Below are 18,611 nucleotides of genomic sequence, written 5' to 3' on the forward strand. Positions count from 1 at the left end.
TTTGACCCAACCAGGGCGCCATCTTACAGAGTTTCCAGAAGGCTGAGAGAGGGCCAGTATCATTGGGCGCTCTTGTAGCAGTGAGCAGACCGACTTCACCGAAGCAAAAAAAGATCGAAAAGGAATTTTCAGTCCTTTCCAGATCTTTGCTGAAGGCTACTCATATGGAAATGCCATCCCCATGACAGAGAGATACAGATGCATTTCTTTGACTTTCGTATGATCAATACTTTCATCTATTTTATTCACTATGTGAAGGTGAGACATTAACTTTTTATTGTGTACAATTTTTTGTGTTTTCTCTGTCACCAACAACTGTGATTCAAAATTCAGAGCAGCTCACAAAACAGATCGACGCAATCTTTCGGTCTTCATGTGTTTCCAAGACAAGCCAAAAACATAGGAAAACACCTATTGATGATTCCTGATTTCAAACTCACTGCCATCTCTACAATCCTTGCTGATGCAGGTGTAACATCCTGTTTGATTGTGCACAAGGATGAACTTTTACACAAGCATTGCATATTGTTGGTATGCATTTATACTTGTCTGTACATTTATTCACATTCTTGGGTGTTTAATGATGCCACATATTAATTTTGTATATTAGGATTCATGTGTTACAGTATGTCCAGAGTGCATTTTATAGGTTGTATATTAATATTTGTTGCATTGATGCAACATGACATGCCCATAAATAATCCACACGAGGAGCTAAATAGATTGTAATATAGTTCTCCAAAATCCTAAAAATGATCAGTCGCCTTGTTCTCTGCCATCTCTTAGAACATTCACTTAAGTCTTTCATTGATACACCAAACTCAAGAAATAGACAAATTCAATGTTCCTATCCCAAGGTAAAGAGCAATGATTCATTTTATTCACTGAAATAAATGGCATCTACACATAGCAGGAAGCAATATTTTTTGGGTGGAGTTAAGGGGGGTGTCATCAGAGTTTGATGTTTTTTTCTGTTATACACAGCATACAATACCAACCAAGTTCTTATTCTGATGTATGTAAAATAAGGGTTGTCTACTAAACAGTTTTTAAGACAAATTGTCATGTGTTAATCGTAATATGACTTATCGGGCTATACTTTGCATGGATAATCTTACAAAAAAATAATACTGTAGTTGATCCCTAAAACATTTTTATAGTTTCAGAGTTTTTTAAGCTTTTATCCAAGACATTATAAGAGGACAGTAAATTATCTGGCAAGTATGTACTTGCCAGTGGGAAGTATGTACATATTTGTTTTAATTGGCTCATTTATTTTAAGGACGTGAAATTTAGCCACCATCTTTGACTCATTTGAACTCATGCTGTGTTCACTTCAATATGCTAAACCTGAAGACTGAATTTCTTGATTATCTGATACAGTTAGTGGCATTATCCGTTTGTGACTTTAATTATATTCAACACAAACTTTCCTGTTTTGTAGAGAATTAACTGCACGGAAGCATTCCTTGTGTCATTTTGACAATCGACAAACCTGGTTATAAATTGTGTATTTTCCCCATTCATTTTGGGTGTTTGCTGTTGTTTAGCATACAAAGTGTGTTGTTGTTACACTGTGGGGGTAAAAAAAATAAAAAGTATTAGAGAAAGGAATCATAATACACATTATTTTAAAGGCTTTGAAGTATTACAATGCTCTGCAAAGTGATCTTGGTGATATACAATATGGCAAGCAATTTAATTCCGGTATCTTAGTCCCAGGTTATATTAAAGACTTATCAAAAGAGTTATCTTTAGTTCACAATGATTGAAGTATGCTACAAACACCACATGTACTAAACCATGTCTTTGTGCATAGACCCATTTAGAAGTAAATTTTTACATCTTAAAGTAGTCTGTACTTGTCAGACCAAATAGTATTACCTCTAATTAACCCTCTATAAAGTACATAAACTACCACTAATTGCAGTGATTAAAAAAAACTATAGAAATTGCTAGCCCGACTAAAAGTTGTATTTTACACAAACAAATTGTTATTTGTTTGTGTAACTCATGCTCAGAAGCATTCACCGTGTGCATTAACTTTTTGATAGGATGATCTCTAATTGTTTGTATGCATTACATTTCTGCTTTCTTCACATTTATATTTTGCACAGTTATGGATGTAGTCTACTCTTTAATTGTACCCTCTGTGGACAGTATTATGATATGTTTGTATCATATTTCTTTGGTTAACATTTCCTTCTTGACACAAATGTATTTTATCATGCTTTGTCATCTTTATGTTAGTGTACTCTTCATGTTTTATCTCAGAATTTCAGAAGGAATTACTTAATACTTATTAACATAAAAGACAACTAACATTAATTTAACAAAAAATAGGGAATAAATTGTTCTTTACACATTTTGGGATCAATGCACAAAATGGTCCTTTGTAAATATATTACTTGCATTTGCAAACCTCTCCCAATTATTCCACTCCAAATCCATATTACATCTCCAGTTTAAATATTTTTTTCCCAAAAATCAAGTTTAGTTATGAATTTTCACTTTTTATATGAAGAGTACACAGATCTTTTTTATAGAAGGAGGGATTTAGTTGGAGTTAAGCATTTGGTCATAATTACCAGTTTATGGTAAAAGAGTTTTGTCTCTGTATCTCCTCTTTAACTTGTCTGTGTATTTTTAACAGTTAAGGAGAGGATAGAACGTTTAGGAAAACTATCGTTAGTTAACTTAATATACATTTGTAATCTTAACGATCCTCTGTAAATAATGGTAAGAACTCAAGATGTATTATGTTATAAAAATCTGTTTGTGTGATAGTGTATTACTTTACGTTTCAGTACCTGATTGCAAACACATAAGTGGGCATTTATTTTAATGCATTTGATGTTAAAACCATCTGCATGATGATTTTGTTAATAAGCACTATTCACATTAAGCAACAGTGTAACTTGATAGCCTCATTTACTGCCTAAGCAATGTAACCTTTTAGAAACGTTGGTTTCTAAAAGGTTTAGAAACCGGTTGTTGCAGACGGTTCTGTGGTGCAAAATCGATTTTATATGTAAAAACGTATTGACAGATGTAGGCCTACTCAATCCACAATTTAGTGTTTTATTAACTTCAATGAGTGTGTGGTCAAAATGACTGTTACTGACGTTTTTATTTTCAGAAAATGTTTTTACTTTTTATATACCATAAATGGCAGCTTTAGTCATTGATTGCCAAAACAAATTTCACTGTTAAAATACGTGATTTTGAAAACGTCATCAAGAATTCAAAATAAAGAGGTTGAGAATCATGTGTTGTCATATAATTGAATGTGGTTAGAAATATTATATGCAGAAATTGTTTGAACTAAACAAAATCAAAACTATATGCTTAGATATTTCCATAATGGGTCGATATTCTCCTCCCGAAGAATAAAAGGCATGCACCCTTGAAATGTGGACTCGAGGATTTTAAAGGGCTGATGCTCTTGCATCCAACCAACAGGGGTGGACAAAAACACGAACTTCTTTCTGATGTAGCCTACCAAATGAAATAGAATGAAAAAAAATTACCATATGGAGAGAATTTCACAGACCTATTCATGATTCCGGGAGAAGAACACAGTCAAATTGCTGGATAATTAGTCCGTGTCTTCAGCTAAAGAAAGCATACAGTGTTGGCTGATCTGATAAGGAACATCTGCCTCGATATGGGACTATGTAATGCCGACCGCAGATGCTTTTTTCGAGTTATTGACTTCATAAAATGAGCTGATGGAAAACGATGTAAGCACAACATAGGTTTGAACACTTATAAGGTTTGTATAAAGGAGGTTTCTTAAATTATTGGTTGTATTCGAATGTATACGACTTCTGTCCATTAATTATAAAAAATATAGCAATAATTGGGATATTCCAACAGCTTTTATCGTGTTTTTGGGATACACAAATATTATTTTGAATTTTGAACATTTATTTTACAAAATGGATTAGTGCAATTTTAAAATGTTAAATTTTCAGGAGCCAAATGTTTACCCATGGTCCTCTTGGCTTACTGTGTGTTGCACAGTAAACATAGTAGGCTATTTAAGTGTCATATGGAGTAGCTTTAAGTTACATTTCAAGTGCCTTGCTTTATAATAGTCTACATGTATAACAATCATCTTCAATGTTGTTACTTATCAACTATTTGCAATTTGAATTCACTGGCCAAAAGACTTGGAGACATTCTCAGTAACAGGTGTGAGCTTGATCAAAGGGCTTTCCTATGGTGGCCAGCCAAAAGCTGGCCATGGGCAACGGTTCGATTAAAGCCCCACGGCCTGAGGACAGCTGCCTGGCCTCCACCATGAGAGATCGGGACCCTCCAGGCTGGGACACGGAGCCCCTGAGACTACGGATAGCCCACTTGGAAGAGGAGCTGGCCAGGAGGGACCAGGAGTTCCGAGCCCAGGAGCTTCAGCTGCTGAACCTCCAGAGGGAGCTGGAGGCCAAGGTCTCCCAAATTGACAAGCTTAAAGATGCCATCGGCTACAACAGCCTGGGCCGCTCCCCGCCGGCCCCACTCAGACACAGCCGCCGTCTGCTGAGCGTCATCAACCAGGGCCCAACCCGCTTCCACAGGGTGGCTGTGGAGGTGCACCGCAGGCTGAAGGCCAAAGAAGGCGTCTCGGCCGAGCCCACCTCAGGCCACTTCTGTGGGGCTCCCCGAACCCCCAATGTGTCCATTGAGAGGGCTCATGTCCGCAAGGACTCCAAGTAAGTCAGTGAGTGGTAATGCTTTTCCTTGTCAGAAAAAACTCTAGACCTTTAAGATACTGAACCACACAGATACTGTACCTGTCAACAGAGATGAAATGGTGGAAATAATATAGGGCTGACCGCTTATAAAATGATATCAAAATGTCCAATCAGGCCATGATGTTCTTGTCCAACTGTTTTGTTCTATGTAACTTGTTTATTTCATGTGAGTTGAACATCATGCTCAAACTGAGTCAAACACTACAGTAATAATAAACATATTATTAGGACATCCACAACACACACTTAAAATCCACAGATCAGGACCTGAATGGATTGAGTTTTCCCCCAAATCTAAATTGTTTGTGCAAAAGTCTGGAGCATGCTTGGAAATCTCCGCAGTAAAACTAGCTGACTCTCTTGGACCGATGGCTGTGAGACAAAACAACCAAGCCTTTGTAGTCCCTCCCACTCTTGGGAGAATTGAAAGCTTGTATTAGCATTGGAAGATAATAGAAAAGCAGACATGGAACCAGAGCATCTATATGCATGGGCCTGTTGACCAGATCATTATGGCTTCAATTTAAGCTGGCATGCTTTACACAGACAGACAGACACACACACACACACACACACACTCAAGACAGTAATACATTCACTATGTCCACATCGACAGACCGTCGTCTGTGTGATGTGGAAATCAGAACGTAGGATGCATCTTCTGTGATGCTGACTGGCTGTGCTCAATGCAAAGGTTTTCTCTGGACGTTCAGATTTGCTGAGAGCTTTGCAGTGGGTAACAGCATCTGAATGATATCATGAGAACTGTTGTTCCCAGTTTGCAAGAGAGCTGACTGTTGAGTGACAATAATGAAATGGTGTTACAGGCAGAAAGTGGTTCTGTCAGGGGTTCACTTGATGCTAAAAGCAATGGAATATGTACAATTCATGGTTGTATCTATACCTAATGTAAACAAAGTTATGTCAAAACCAGAGCTGAGATGGGGAGTCCCTTTTAGCAGCTTTATTAGTGAAAATGATACAAGGTTATGTAGCTCAGTTATGTTGTTACTGTACAGGTATAACTGCAAGGCTAACAGGATATTGCAAGATGTAAGTTTATAAGGGAAACCCAATTTATTGAAAGATTTCTCTTCTACAAATCATCCATGGCAATGTAAACAACTGATAGAATTTTGATAGAAAGCCCTATGTTTGCTAATCGCTACCTGCATTTGACATTGCCTTCTTGTTTTGTTTGTCTAACAGGGAACACAACGTTGAAAACACGTATCTCATCCTAAAATGTATGTATTTTCTTGTAGTACCAAGAAGCTCATCAATGATGCCATCTTGAACAATGACTTTCTGAAGAAGCTGGAGCCTCGGCATACGAGGGAGATGGTGGACTGTATGTACGAGAGGGTCTACACTGAGGGTCAGCTGGTCATCCAGGAAGGAGAGCCAGGGAACTACCTCTACGTTCTTGCAGGTCCATGTCAATCAAAATCTGTTAAGCCAGTGAAGTCTTACTGTAATAGTAGAGTGTCAGTAATAGTCCAATTTTGACTTTTCATAATGCACGCTAACCTGTGACCAATAAAGGGGTAAAGGTGCTATAAAAGTAAATGTTGCCACACAAAATTATACTTTATTATGTATATATATATATGTTTTTTTTTTTCTTCCTTAGCTGTTCCTCTGTTTCATTTACTGACTGCTCTGTGTTTCTGTGTCTAGATGGATTGCTGGATGTCATGCAGAACGGCAAGTTGTTGGGAGAGATGCGACCTGGGACAGCTTTCGGAGAGTTGGCAATACTGTACAACTGTAAAAGAACTGCCACGGTGAAGGGTGAGTCTGTTGAATTTAAAAATTGTAGTTCTGAAAGACACTACATGCCATACACAAGTTAAACTAAGAATTCTTAACGTATTTTGCAACAAACCTCCAGTTTGACATAGGAGGTTAGTCATATTTGAAACCGACATATGATGTTCCACAGTCCATGACGAGACCTTACCTATGGATTACAGTACTGAGTCCTCATTTCTCTCCAATTTAATTGGTGTTTATTTAATCCAACTTCCTAGCTGTGTCCCAGTCCCATATCTGGGCTCTGGACCGACAGACCTTCCAGAAAATTATGATGAGGACCACACAGGCCAGACAAGAGGAGTACTTCAGCTTTCTTCGCAGGTATACACGCAGGCCTAGACTTTGCCAAAGTGTCTGCCTAAGTTAGTCTCAAGTAAAATTAAACAGTGAAACATGAAAAATGAAAATGAAACATGATGGTGTATGATGATATTACTGACAAACTTGGCAACAATTCATGAACATAAAATGTCTTGCAATAAATCAAAGACTAATGTTTTTATTCTTCTGAAGTCTCCCTTAAAACCTAATACTGTAGCTAAAACTTTATGTACGTACTGTGCCCTGCAGTGTGTCTCTGCTGAGAGACCTACCTGAAGAAAAGCTTGCCAAAATAGTAGACTGTCTTGAAGTGGTGAGCCTTTACTGTGCTGTGATGTCCCCTCAGTAATAGACCACAAAATGATATTGCATGTTTTAAAAGGACCCCACTGATATGAATAACATCTCAAATTGTCAGGATTATTTTGATAAAGGAGAGTTCATCATTCGGGAGGGTGAGGAAGGAAACACGTTCTTCATCATAGCTAAAGGAGAGGTGAAATAGAAACATTGTTATTTTAGCAATGAACTGTACTGTCGATAAAATAGACAAGTAAGCCATTTTTTTCCCAAAACGCCAGAGGAACTAGCTTTTAAATTGCAACGTTTCCTTGAAATTGGACAGGTGTCAGTAACACAGAGCACGGAGGGCTATCTGGAACCCCAGGAGATCAAGACACTGGGTGTGGGGGACTACTTTGGAGAGAAGGCACTCATAAGGTAAGAGTACTGCGTCCAATAGTATAACACTAACTCACAGGGGTTTGCTAGTATAAGGAAATGTCAAAATGGAAATTTTTATTTTTGAATCTAAGCCTGTTACTGACAATGACCTCTCAGTTTCAGTCATGTGCTCGCATAATGGGAAGCTGTGGGCTTGGAATGTAGAATGGCCATTAACAGAGACAAATTCATCAGACGCGTGCACTGTTCTCTGGTAGTTTTCGAATGTTTTGTTTTACTGTGCCACTGTTCAGTCGATACAGCGGCTAATACAATACATTCACCTATCTCTTTGTCTAGTGAGGATGTGCGCTCAGCCAACATAATCTCCAAGGAGAATGACACACAATGCTTGGTGGTGGATAGAGAGTAAGTGGTGTGACGACAATGTGACAACACAGGCACACGCGCACACACACACATTTAAGCTCTAATCTTTCACATATTCTGTACACACACACACACACACACACACACACTGCATCTACACGCGCACACACTCATACAAGTCGACTTGTGATGCTGCCTCTCCAGCAACTTCAACCAGATGGTGGGTACTTATGATGAGCTCCAGGCATACCTTCAGGAATACGTGGAGGAGCTCTCCAGGAGTGACGTGAGGAGACACGCACTGTGAGTAGCCTCCTGACGAACTACAAATCACCAATGGACTACACATCCCACGCACTACTCAATCACCTCTCCTGGGTCCCCAGGCCCCAGTCCCCCCTCATGGACTCGTCTCCAGAGGCCCAGGAGCAGAGGAGGCTGAGGGAGAGGATTGCCCTCCTGCCCCACCACAGCCCCTTCCAGGACCTGGAGGTCATAGCCACCCTGGGAATGGGAGGCTTTGGTCGGGTTGAGCTGGTGAGACACCTGACATTTGGGTCACATGTTGTCGTAGATCAATGGATTTGTGTATGAGAGGTGCCGAAGACATTGACAATTACTCTTTATGGGTATAGAGTAGCTCAGTGGTAGAGCATTTGACTGCAGATCAAGAGTTCCCAGGTTCAAATACCCCCTTGTGGCTTTGTAAAATGGTCTGATGAATTACTACAGTAGTACACTGGCTTTACAGAATAAACACAGACTTGATCGATGAATTCATATCAAACTGTAATCTTATAAATAAGGTAATTAGATCCAATCAGAAAACTTAACTTTGGAACTGGACAGTGAACTGGAAACAATGTTCTCTGTAGTACAGTAAGTCTAAATGTTTTTTGTTGGTCTGCTTTATGGAGATGTTGTGCACCAGCTCCTTATAAAATATCACTGTGCATATTGGTTGGATTGCAGGTGAAACTGAAGGATGAGAACACAACGTTTGCACTGAAGTGCATAAAAAAGAAGCATATCGTAGACACCAGACAACAGGAACACATATACTCTGAGAAGAACATTTTACAGCAGACCAACTCTTACTTCATAGTCAGGTTTGTCTGGGCAATACGATAACAGATGAATATGTTCTGCCAAATGTATATGTTAATGTCCTGTATATGTTGTTTAGTGTGTCACCATTGAAGGCTGTAGGCACTCTACATGAATGTATTTAGCAGACAGTACGTAGGGATGGGACGAGTTGTCACAACAAATGACACTGAGAAATAATCGTAAATCATTGGAAGGATACCCAAGAGCTATACAAATTTGGATTTATTTTATGGACAAAGCAAAAACAAATTGATCCTAAAAAATATTTAAATGCATTTGGGAAAAGGTTAGTCTGATCACACAACATGTTGGAATAAAATATTAGTGGGACAATTTATGCAAAGTGAGAGCTGTTTTGAATCCACAGAATACATAAAAAACCACTCAGACTCAATTGTTCCTTAGATCTGTGGGACAAAAAAAGAGATTGTTTGTGGTCACAATGAAACTGGATATGCATTGTGGATGAGTATTGCAAATTAAGAGTTTGATTTCAAGCAGGATACCACTATTGAAAAAAATTCAAGGAAGGGACTGAGGCCTAATCAAGGGGCCTAATCAAACCTACGCATCTCCTATCATTTTATAAGGATATTCAGTATTATATTGCTTTCTTATTGCTTTCTTTTATAATAACATTCCTTACCTAAGCCTGTTCCAGACAAATCCATTTTCAGTGTGCTTTGGTTTTCTCATCAGGAAGCTGACATAGACCTAATACATTTGACATTTGCTTTCAGTTCTCCTAAGAATGACAGCGTCAATTTGATTGCATGCTAAGGGGAAGCTTTGTAGCTGTAATAGGTTAGCTGATTGACAGCTACAAACGGTATAGCTGATGTGAATGTTGTTGACCTTGAAACACGAAGAGTTTCTTGTGAGAAAAAAATTAATTTTGGTCTAACAATATGGGACAGAGAGAAAGAGGAACCCAGAGGGAGGCCCCCAGGCCCATGTTTTAAAGGCTTGGCTAGGAGTTGCTAAGGAGTCTCTATGCAGAATGTGTGCATGTCTATGGCCCCTCTGTAATAGTGTAGACTAAGGTTTGATTTATCTGGCCTGTGACATTCAAGGACAAAAGGCTTGGGCAAACATTGATTCTAGCTGTCACTTTGGGGAAAGGTTCAGGGTTCATGCACTATTCACTGCCCTATCTTGCTCTTCTATTCCCTCTCTTTTAGTGTCCGATCTCCATTGGTCTGTTTTGCTCTCTTTCTGCTTTTGTAGTTTTATAAGGGACCTCTGTTATTTGAACAAATGAAGGCAACTTAAGGAGAGCTCAACATTTAGTTTACTAGGAAAAAGTAAGACATACTACAGTAGTGAGCCTGGTTTCCAAGGAGCTTTTTCAGTCTTAATCATTCAAGTTTCAAAACTTCGACCCTACGTTGAACTTTTTTTTCTAGCTATATTACCATGGCAGCTGTTTAGGTACGTTATAGAGTTAATAGATAGTTTGTTGATTTTTGTAGACAGTTGAGCATCTTTAGATAACTCAAAGGGGTACCTTGCAATACAAATGTCAGTATCATATTGTATTTCCCTGTGTTCTAGGATGTTCCGGACCTTCCGGGATGATAAGTTTGTCTATATGCTTCTGGAGGTGTGTCTAGGTGGAGAACTGTGGAGTGTGCTAAGGGACATGTGAGTGGAGGTTGTATTATGTCTGCTAAAGTACATGCAATACAGAATTTGTTTTGGGAGGTTGCAATAATGGTTCATAAAGGCCCATAAGTAAAGTATTGGTGTGAGTTCTAATAACTGTTATTGTCAACCAGGAGTTTCTTTGAAGAGCAGACTGCCAGGTTCTGCATTGGTTGTGTCCTGGAGGCCTTTGACTACCTCCATGCCAAGGGAATTGTCTACAGAGACCTGAAACCTGAAAACCTCCTACTGGATGCAGAAGGTTATGTCAAAATGGTAGACTATCATCCCTCGTTTTCCAGTAGTAGCCTGGCTCCTAGATGTATTTCTGATTAGCTTCTCAAGCTAAAGAATGGAACTTAATTGAACAGTGTCAGGCAAAGTCACAACCTATGTGGTCATACCTGTTCCTCTATCAGTCATTCTGTATGTTTGCTCTAGGCTGACTTTGGCTTTGCCAAAAAGATCGGTCTAGGGAAGAAGACATGGACATTCTGTGGGACTCCAGAGTATGTGGCCCCTGAGGTTGTCATGAACAAGGGCCACGACTTTGGGGCCGACTGCTGGTCCCTAGGCATCCTTATCTTCGAGCTGCTTACTGGCAAGTGAGTCCTTTGGTTGTGCTGTACACATGCCACTATTTCACCAAAAGCAGCAGATGCATGTTCAGCTCTGAGAGTTCAGATACTGCTTTCGTTTAACACACAATTGTGTTTTGGTTAAGAAGCCTATGCTAACGCGATCCTCTTGACAAACCTAGCGTGGAAATCACTTCATTTCACAACATTTCTCTCATTCCAAAATCGAATCTCCCTTTTTTGGGATGTTTGAAAACTGACTGAGCTACCTCTCAAAGAGTTAAGCACAGCAACCACTTTGAGTGCATGGTGAAGACAGCACATTCATTGGAGGGTGGGAGTTTCTCATAAAGGGGGGTTATATGGATTAGGGTTGATAAGTATTCTGACTGTGTGTCTTTTTCCTATATTTGGAAACTTGGAAATCACATACAGCACTTCCTACTTCATGTTGACCTGTTTTTTTTGTCTGTTTCACAGCCCAAATCAACTCTTTGAATGCCCACTGTAACACCAAGACCCCGCCCTACTCTGTTTCCTCTCTCTATTTTACCCCTATCTGTCTAGTCCACCTTTTGCTGGATCAGACCCCATAAAGATCTACACCATGGTTCTCCATGGCATTGAGAAGGTGGACTTCCCCAAGAGGATAAGCAAACGCCCAGACGACCTGATCAGGAGACTCTGCAAGTATGTTGGCTGTCCAACCGCACTCTGATAAATAAACCACTGAAGTAAATGACGAAACAGTGGAGTTAGCCCTTGTTTGGATAACCGCACTCACTAAACAGATGCTTAATGAGATGGATTGATTTACTTTGAACATGAGAGTTTGGCTCAGTGTGATGTTGTGTGCAATACTGAATGTTCATTTATCTGAATCATTCAGTTATCTCACAGTTACTGGCCTTGCATTCCAGTCAGTACCACTGGAAATCATTGATATCCGAATTAATCCGAGATGTCACCAGGAAATGATGTCAGATCATTACATGTGGACCTCAAACATCCCTTCACATCCCTTACCAGTGTCTACACTATTATTATCAGGCCAACCTAGTTACGAATCTCCAGATTGTTGACAAATAAACATTAATTACACCCACACATCCATATGTATCTAATCATGTTAAAGGACTAATCTTGTTATGCATGCCCAGATGGCCGACAAACAGATGTTTATGCAACATTTAACACATGCCTCTCTTCCCTTAGACTAAACCCCGTGGAAAGACTTGGTAACAAGAAAAACGGCATCATCGATATCAAGAAACACAAGTATGTGTTTGATATTTACCACAGTCTGCGTGAGGTACAGAGAACCATTTAGTTGCAGGTCATATATTAGTTCCATAACCACCACCACCACCACCAACAAAAAACATAGATTTGTCTAGAGGTTTCTAAGCTTAACCATATTGACATTTTCGAGAGGAAAGCTAGAGTTCTGATGTGTGCCCAAGGGCGACCAGACCTGCCAGTGTTGCTCGTGCTCTGTTGAACAGGGGGACAGCTGCAGCTGCAGCGCTCATCATTCTGATCACTAATTGCTCCCAGGTGAAAGTGCTTGTGACGCCATGCTGCCAGTGGAGGTGACAGGCACTGTCCCCTGCCTATTGTGACGTGACACTGGTGGGGGGGGGGGGGGGGGACGAGAGCGATTGGGGGTGTTGGATGGTTGTGATGGTAACCTGGGCATCCTTATGACAGCAGTGGAGGGTGGAATAGGTCTGATGCAAAATGTTTGCTTAGGTTTTGGTGGGATATAGGATGACATCATTGTAGGAAAAACACATCCAGCAGCATGGGAAACCCTTAAATCCTGATCCACAAGTTACACCATAACCTGTGACCTAATCACCCAAATACAGATCATCCTTTTTTGGGGATTCCCGTAGGTGGTTCCAGGGCTTCAACTGGGAGGGGCTTCGACGTCTGAAGCTGATGTCCCCGCTGAGGAGGGAGGTGAAGATGGCTTTTTATTAGCAATTTCCATGTTCTCTGAGAACCTGTGCTCGCTAACATTACATATGCATAGTGCTGCTACAAGCAGGGTGATCTCATTTTCACCCGGCTAGTGAGTGGCTCTGCTGGTTTATATGCTTGCTCTATGTACCCATATTACCAGATTTGTTTATTCGAGAGAAAAAGAAAAGCCATGATGCAAACTCAAGCCATCCTCTTCCTCTTAAGGATTTAAGTAGTATGTCGGAATATAAATGTTATAATAGTGTTAAATAGTCTAAAGTAAATCTAACGTCTAATCCCAGTACATACTATACACACAGAACTGTTAATAGTTAGAATTTATAATTATAACTGCGATACATAACCACCAAAATTGACCTCTGACCTTTATATGTGTTGCTCCCGTGCTCAGTTAAAAGGGCCAATGGACCACAGCCATTTCGATATGTTCCCCCCAGATGTGGATGAGCCTCCAGATGAGCTATCTGGCTGGGATAAGGACTTCTGATGACCCCCCCCCACCCTGGGCGGAACTTCTTGTCAGCCCCAAGAGGGGTGAATTAGGGATTACAAGATTACATCTACACTGGCAGAGTGAAAACTTAGTTGGAGGAGCCACCACTGAAAAACCCCATTGCTTCCCTTCCGTTGCCATGCGTATCATAAGTCTGACACAAGCGCATGTGTCAGACTATAGGGTGACACCTATAGGGTGTGAATTTGCCTGCTGGCAAGTGCATTTCAGCCCCTTACCGTAGAAACAGTATTTGATGCAGGCTACTAATTACTAAAGACTAATTGCATGGACTTGTATTTCAAGGCCATTGGAAGGATCTTACTGTGAGCACCAAGAACCTGTGGTGCCAGTGAATTGGATGCTACTGCTATACAAAAACACACATCTTAATGTTCATAACATTGCTATCCTGTATCGACACTGTCTGTCCCATCTTAGGTCTACTACGAGATGCCCTGTGCCTTTTGAATGAACTCGTATGTAATACACTCTGTCATGTGTTCATTTCTTTATTTTCATTTGGAGTTGGACATACCAGAATAAAAAAAACACTTGAAATCATTCTTAGGGTCATATAAACCTATTTCTCTCTCTCTTTTTATTATCATAAATGTATCTATTTCCCATATTGCTCTGATATGAGCGGATGGTTGTCTTTTTCACTGTAATCCTCAGGACACAGTGTTATATAATCAGATCAGGCTGGCTCTGAATACAACAGTAATCCACTTGCTTCCCCGAAGGGCCAGTTTTTTTTATAATTATGTTTGAATATGCCTCTTAGTATTTGTGGGAGATTATGTTGTTTTGGAATGTGTGGTTCTTATCGTGTTTCAGTTAAATGTTTAAACATGTGATTTAAAAGCACTGTAAATTAATGGGATCCACTTCAGATGGAGGTACTGTTATTGAGGTCTTTTGTGAGAGAGTTTGTGGTATTGGTTTTCTTCCTTCAGTTTCTGTTCAGAAAAAAAGGTCAGGAAATATAATGCAGGATTACTGTTGTTGACAAAAAGTAGTACTGTGGTTATGGATGTATTCCAAAAGACTAAAGTGTTGTTAAATGTGTTGTTTATAATAACATGTAATCTCTATAAAAACCATCAACCATCAACTAAAAAAAACATCTCTAGATTGTTTCTGTTTCATAATCTTTTCAAATCCACAGCCATGGTGATAACATCATGATACATTTGAAAAACAATAAAAATTTCAGAGGCATGACAGGCATTTGACAGGGTTTTGCTGTGTATCCCTTTTGGTAGGAAAACACAATACATTCATTTGGAAAACCAGTGTTCTTATGGTCACACTTCATTGTTGGATCATTTGGATTTGTGTTCCACTTCTTCCAAAATATTAACGTGAAACAATGCCGCCCTCTTCTGACCAACATGAGGACTTACACTCTTCTGAAAAAAAGACAGATCCCAGAGAACCATGCATTGAAAAAGGTCAAAACGTTTAATAAGCACCTACTGTACATACATTTAACAAGATTGCTGTTGGTAATGTGCGTTTTAAATTGCCCTAGTGTCATCCGCATGTTGTCCTTGTGTCGTTCAGATGGTCTCTGGAGAAAGGCCTTCTGTGAAAGCCATATTGGCCGTGGTCCAAAGAGGGGCTGAATCTGTTGGCAGTGCTCTTAGCCCAGAAAAAGGTGGGAGTACAACCATGAAAAACGTGAGATCTGTAAAGATGGCAGTATATCCTGATGTTTACTCACAGTGTATTATGTGTTCCCAATTCATGCAGTTTCACCTGAGCAAAACTCTGAGCAACCAATATCAGATCAGAGGCGTTTTTCTTCCACTGAGGTAAGATGACGAATCTTAATGTGTCGAATTTAAAAAGTCAATTAGAAATGTTTAGGGAATGTTTTTTGTGATCAGTAGTTAACTGTCCATAAAGAACGTTGTGGAGATGGACCAGAGTGTATCTGTGAGGGTCACAGGATGGAGATCCTGGAAGTGAGTGAACGGTCAGCAAAGAATTGAGTTGTGGCTCCTACACACTGGTCAGCAGTGTTTAATGTATAGAAAATGGAAACAACCCCTATTTCTTAAAGACCATACCCACAGCAAAATGATAATGATGCCAAGCTCAGTGCTGTCCGTCATGCTTTTGAGGTTCCACTCTCATTGGTCATTTGTAAGGCAAGAAAAATAGCCAATCAGGGGGTTCATCCATTTCACTTCCTTCTGTGCTCCAGATGATCCTCCAAGACCAGTTCAAACACTTCCTGACCGTGTCAGGAAAGAACTTGTGTGGACATATTCTCACTATGGCAGGAAAATGTGTGTGGTTAATATTCTCAAAGCAGTTTAGTCTGGCCATTTTACAATATAGGACTGGTAATCTCTATTACTTTGCCAATTTATATAACCATCTATTGGCTTAATTAGTGCTTTCATTTGTGCCATTTGACGTTCCCACACAGCTTGCTATGTCATGTTGTGGGTGTATTAACCTGTGGGTTTACATGGCTGTATGTGTTCAGTTGTCAATGTTTCTCATACACGTCTTCCTGAATTCTCCTGGAGGTGGACACTGTCAAGAAGGCTGGCATCCCCACTGTAAATATCCAGTCTGTTCAAGGTTGGATGTCTGCCATATAGACTACTATGAGTGCTTGTTTGGGTGTTTGTCCTCCCCATAGAATAGAGGAGGCTTTGGTCTGGTATGGGGAACTCATAGCCTTCACTGAGAATGCAGCAAACAGGGAAGGCATTGTTAAAGAATGCCAAGACGCTGGGGTGAGTTACATTTCAACCCGCGGCTGGCCTTGTTGTCATATAAATGTGGCTTCTATGAAGTTGGATCGTCTCTCTAATGTACATACACACGAGTTCATGGAGGTACATGGATCATCTGTTCCTCTAGTTATTTTCCCATATACATTTTTGGGAATCATTTGTGATGGGAAGACGTTAGAGAAAATGGTGCTTATTTGCTAGATAAGTAATCATGAACATAACTCTTCCTCTACCTCCATTTTTACTGCTAAATCCGCCTGCCTGCTGGGTCAAACTTCTAATATGTATTCACATAATAAGATCACATTTGTCAATGTTGTTTCATGATATTACAGTTAGGTACTATGTGAAGCTCAATCACATACTACCACGTTTCTGGTAATCTATGCATCTGTAATATAATTGGACAATGGTTTACCCCTGAAGTGAACAGTTAGAATAACTTGTCATCAATCATTGAACCTAGATGTGGCTCACATTTCACTAAACAATGGCTCTGTTCTCTGACCCATATCTCCAGATGCAGACTGTGGACTTTTATGACATATTTTACGAGTCCATTGTGCTGAAAGTACTGGAATGCAGTGAGAAAATTCCTGATATCTCAAAGCCAATTCTTCAAACCCCATGGCTCTCTGAGGGCACCAATAAAACAGTGTGTGATCCACTCAATGTAAAGTGCTATGTTGACTTTAATATCTTTCAATTTGCCAAGATATCTTTATATCTTTATCATGATATATTAGTATTTGTTTGAGGCATTTGTGGTACATACACACCTTCAATTGTTAAAACTCCTGACAAGGGTGAGCACAAATCTTATTCTAAATTCCACAAGTTTTTTTTTTCCTTTTAATTTGAGTTGTTTTCTGTTGACTGTTTCAGACTGTGATGTTCTATACCTGAAAAAATATTGCAATGTCCAACAGTATGGAAAAGTAGTTTTAACTGTGGTCTGCATCTGCATCATTGGTAGTTCTACATTTACGTAAGACCATGCATAGAGCGTGTAAAAGGAATCCTGCAGTAGCAACTGTTACCAATAGATGTCAGCATATGAACACATTTGAAGTTTTGTTCTTGCACTGAAAAGAGCCAAGAATTACAGAAAGTATCAGATGTAGGCTTTTCTGCAAATATCAAGCAATTAAACAAACTCATAGGAGCTATATATTTGATTAATCAGTAATTTACCTAAATCTCCAGTTGGTTAGATCCAGTCCTCCATTTATAGAGATCTGGTGGACTGTGCTATCACCTATATGAGGTGTATGACTACATTGACCCAGAGATTACTTGGGCAGCTTACGCAAGTGAGAAAGAAAGTCCACTGCCCATGATCTACCAGTTCAGTCTGCATGTGGTTATAATGATTCTTGTTGATCCATAATGGAATTTACAACATTATACATGTGGGTGAAAATCAGTATGTGGCGTATGTATTGTGATGTTATTGTGCAAAACAAGGCACCTCACTAGTAAAATATCTTTACAATAGCCTAATACATCATGCTGGATGCAAAGAGTTATAAGACCTTTTACTATTGATTTAATTAGAGGGGATGTCTTTTCAAAGGTATGTTTCCAGTTTTAACACCTTCCTCTGCTTGCTGTTCTCAACTTCCAAGGTTTCTTTCCATGGATGAAGTGACTGCAGAGTGGTCCGATATCAATCCAAATGCAGAAACTAAAACAAGCCAACATTAATAATCTAGTGTCAAAAACTGCTTTATTTTGAAAAATATCTTTGAAAAATGATACAATATGCAAATTAGCATACATTTCCAAAACAAAGTACAATATTCTTTACATACACGTCACCATATTTCATCTTGAAGCTCCTCGACTGTTAATTACGTATATATCTGACATGCAAATAAGTATGTACTGCCTCTTGAGACTGACTTCATCAATACTCAATAAAAAAGCAAATTGTGTCTAGAGGCACATATTGTACTTTATACAGCTTGAGTACACCATTATTTCATTTTATTTAGAAGCCCGTTGTTAGTATGTGTGTAGTAGTCCTTACCATTCTACTAGTCTTTTATATTGCTCACATATAACACATAACTCTATTGGTTACAGT

At 39.5% G+C, this 18,611-nt stretch overlaps 1 protein-coding gene across 1 annotated transcript; it reads left to right on the forward strand.

The window, feature by feature from the left end:
• Positions 1 to 4,200: 4,200 nt before the first annotated feature.
• Positions 4,201 to 14,875, forward strand: LOC134022224 (cGMP-dependent protein kinase 2). The gene is made up of 18 exons (XM_062463570.1): positions 4,201 to 4,715; positions 6,023 to 6,189; positions 6,438 to 6,551; positions 6,791 to 6,896; positions 7,146 to 7,209; positions 7,315 to 7,392; positions 7,522 to 7,616; positions 7,920 to 7,988; positions 8,154 to 8,252; positions 8,336 to 8,486; positions 8,922 to 9,058; positions 10,614 to 10,703; positions 10,838 to 10,979; positions 11,145 to 11,308; positions 11,849 to 11,971; positions 12,497 to 12,559; positions 13,180 to 13,246; positions 13,662 to 14,875. Exons 1-18 carry the CDS (start codon positions 4,225 to 4,227, stop codon positions 13,755 to 13,757), a joined length of 2,316 nt encoding a protein of 771 aa, XP_062319554.1. The 5' UTR covers positions 4,201 to 4,224; the 3' UTR covers positions 13,758 to 14,875.
• Positions 14,876 to 18,611: the final 3,736 nt, after the last annotated feature.

The sequence above is a fragment of the Osmerus eperlanus genome, chromosome 6 (genome assembly GCF_963692335.1).
Source record: "Osmerus eperlanus chromosome 6, fOsmEpe2.1, whole genome shotgun sequence".
Lineage (NCBI taxonomy): Eukaryota > Metazoa > Chordata > Actinopteri > Osmeriformes > Osmeridae > Osmerus > Osmerus eperlanus.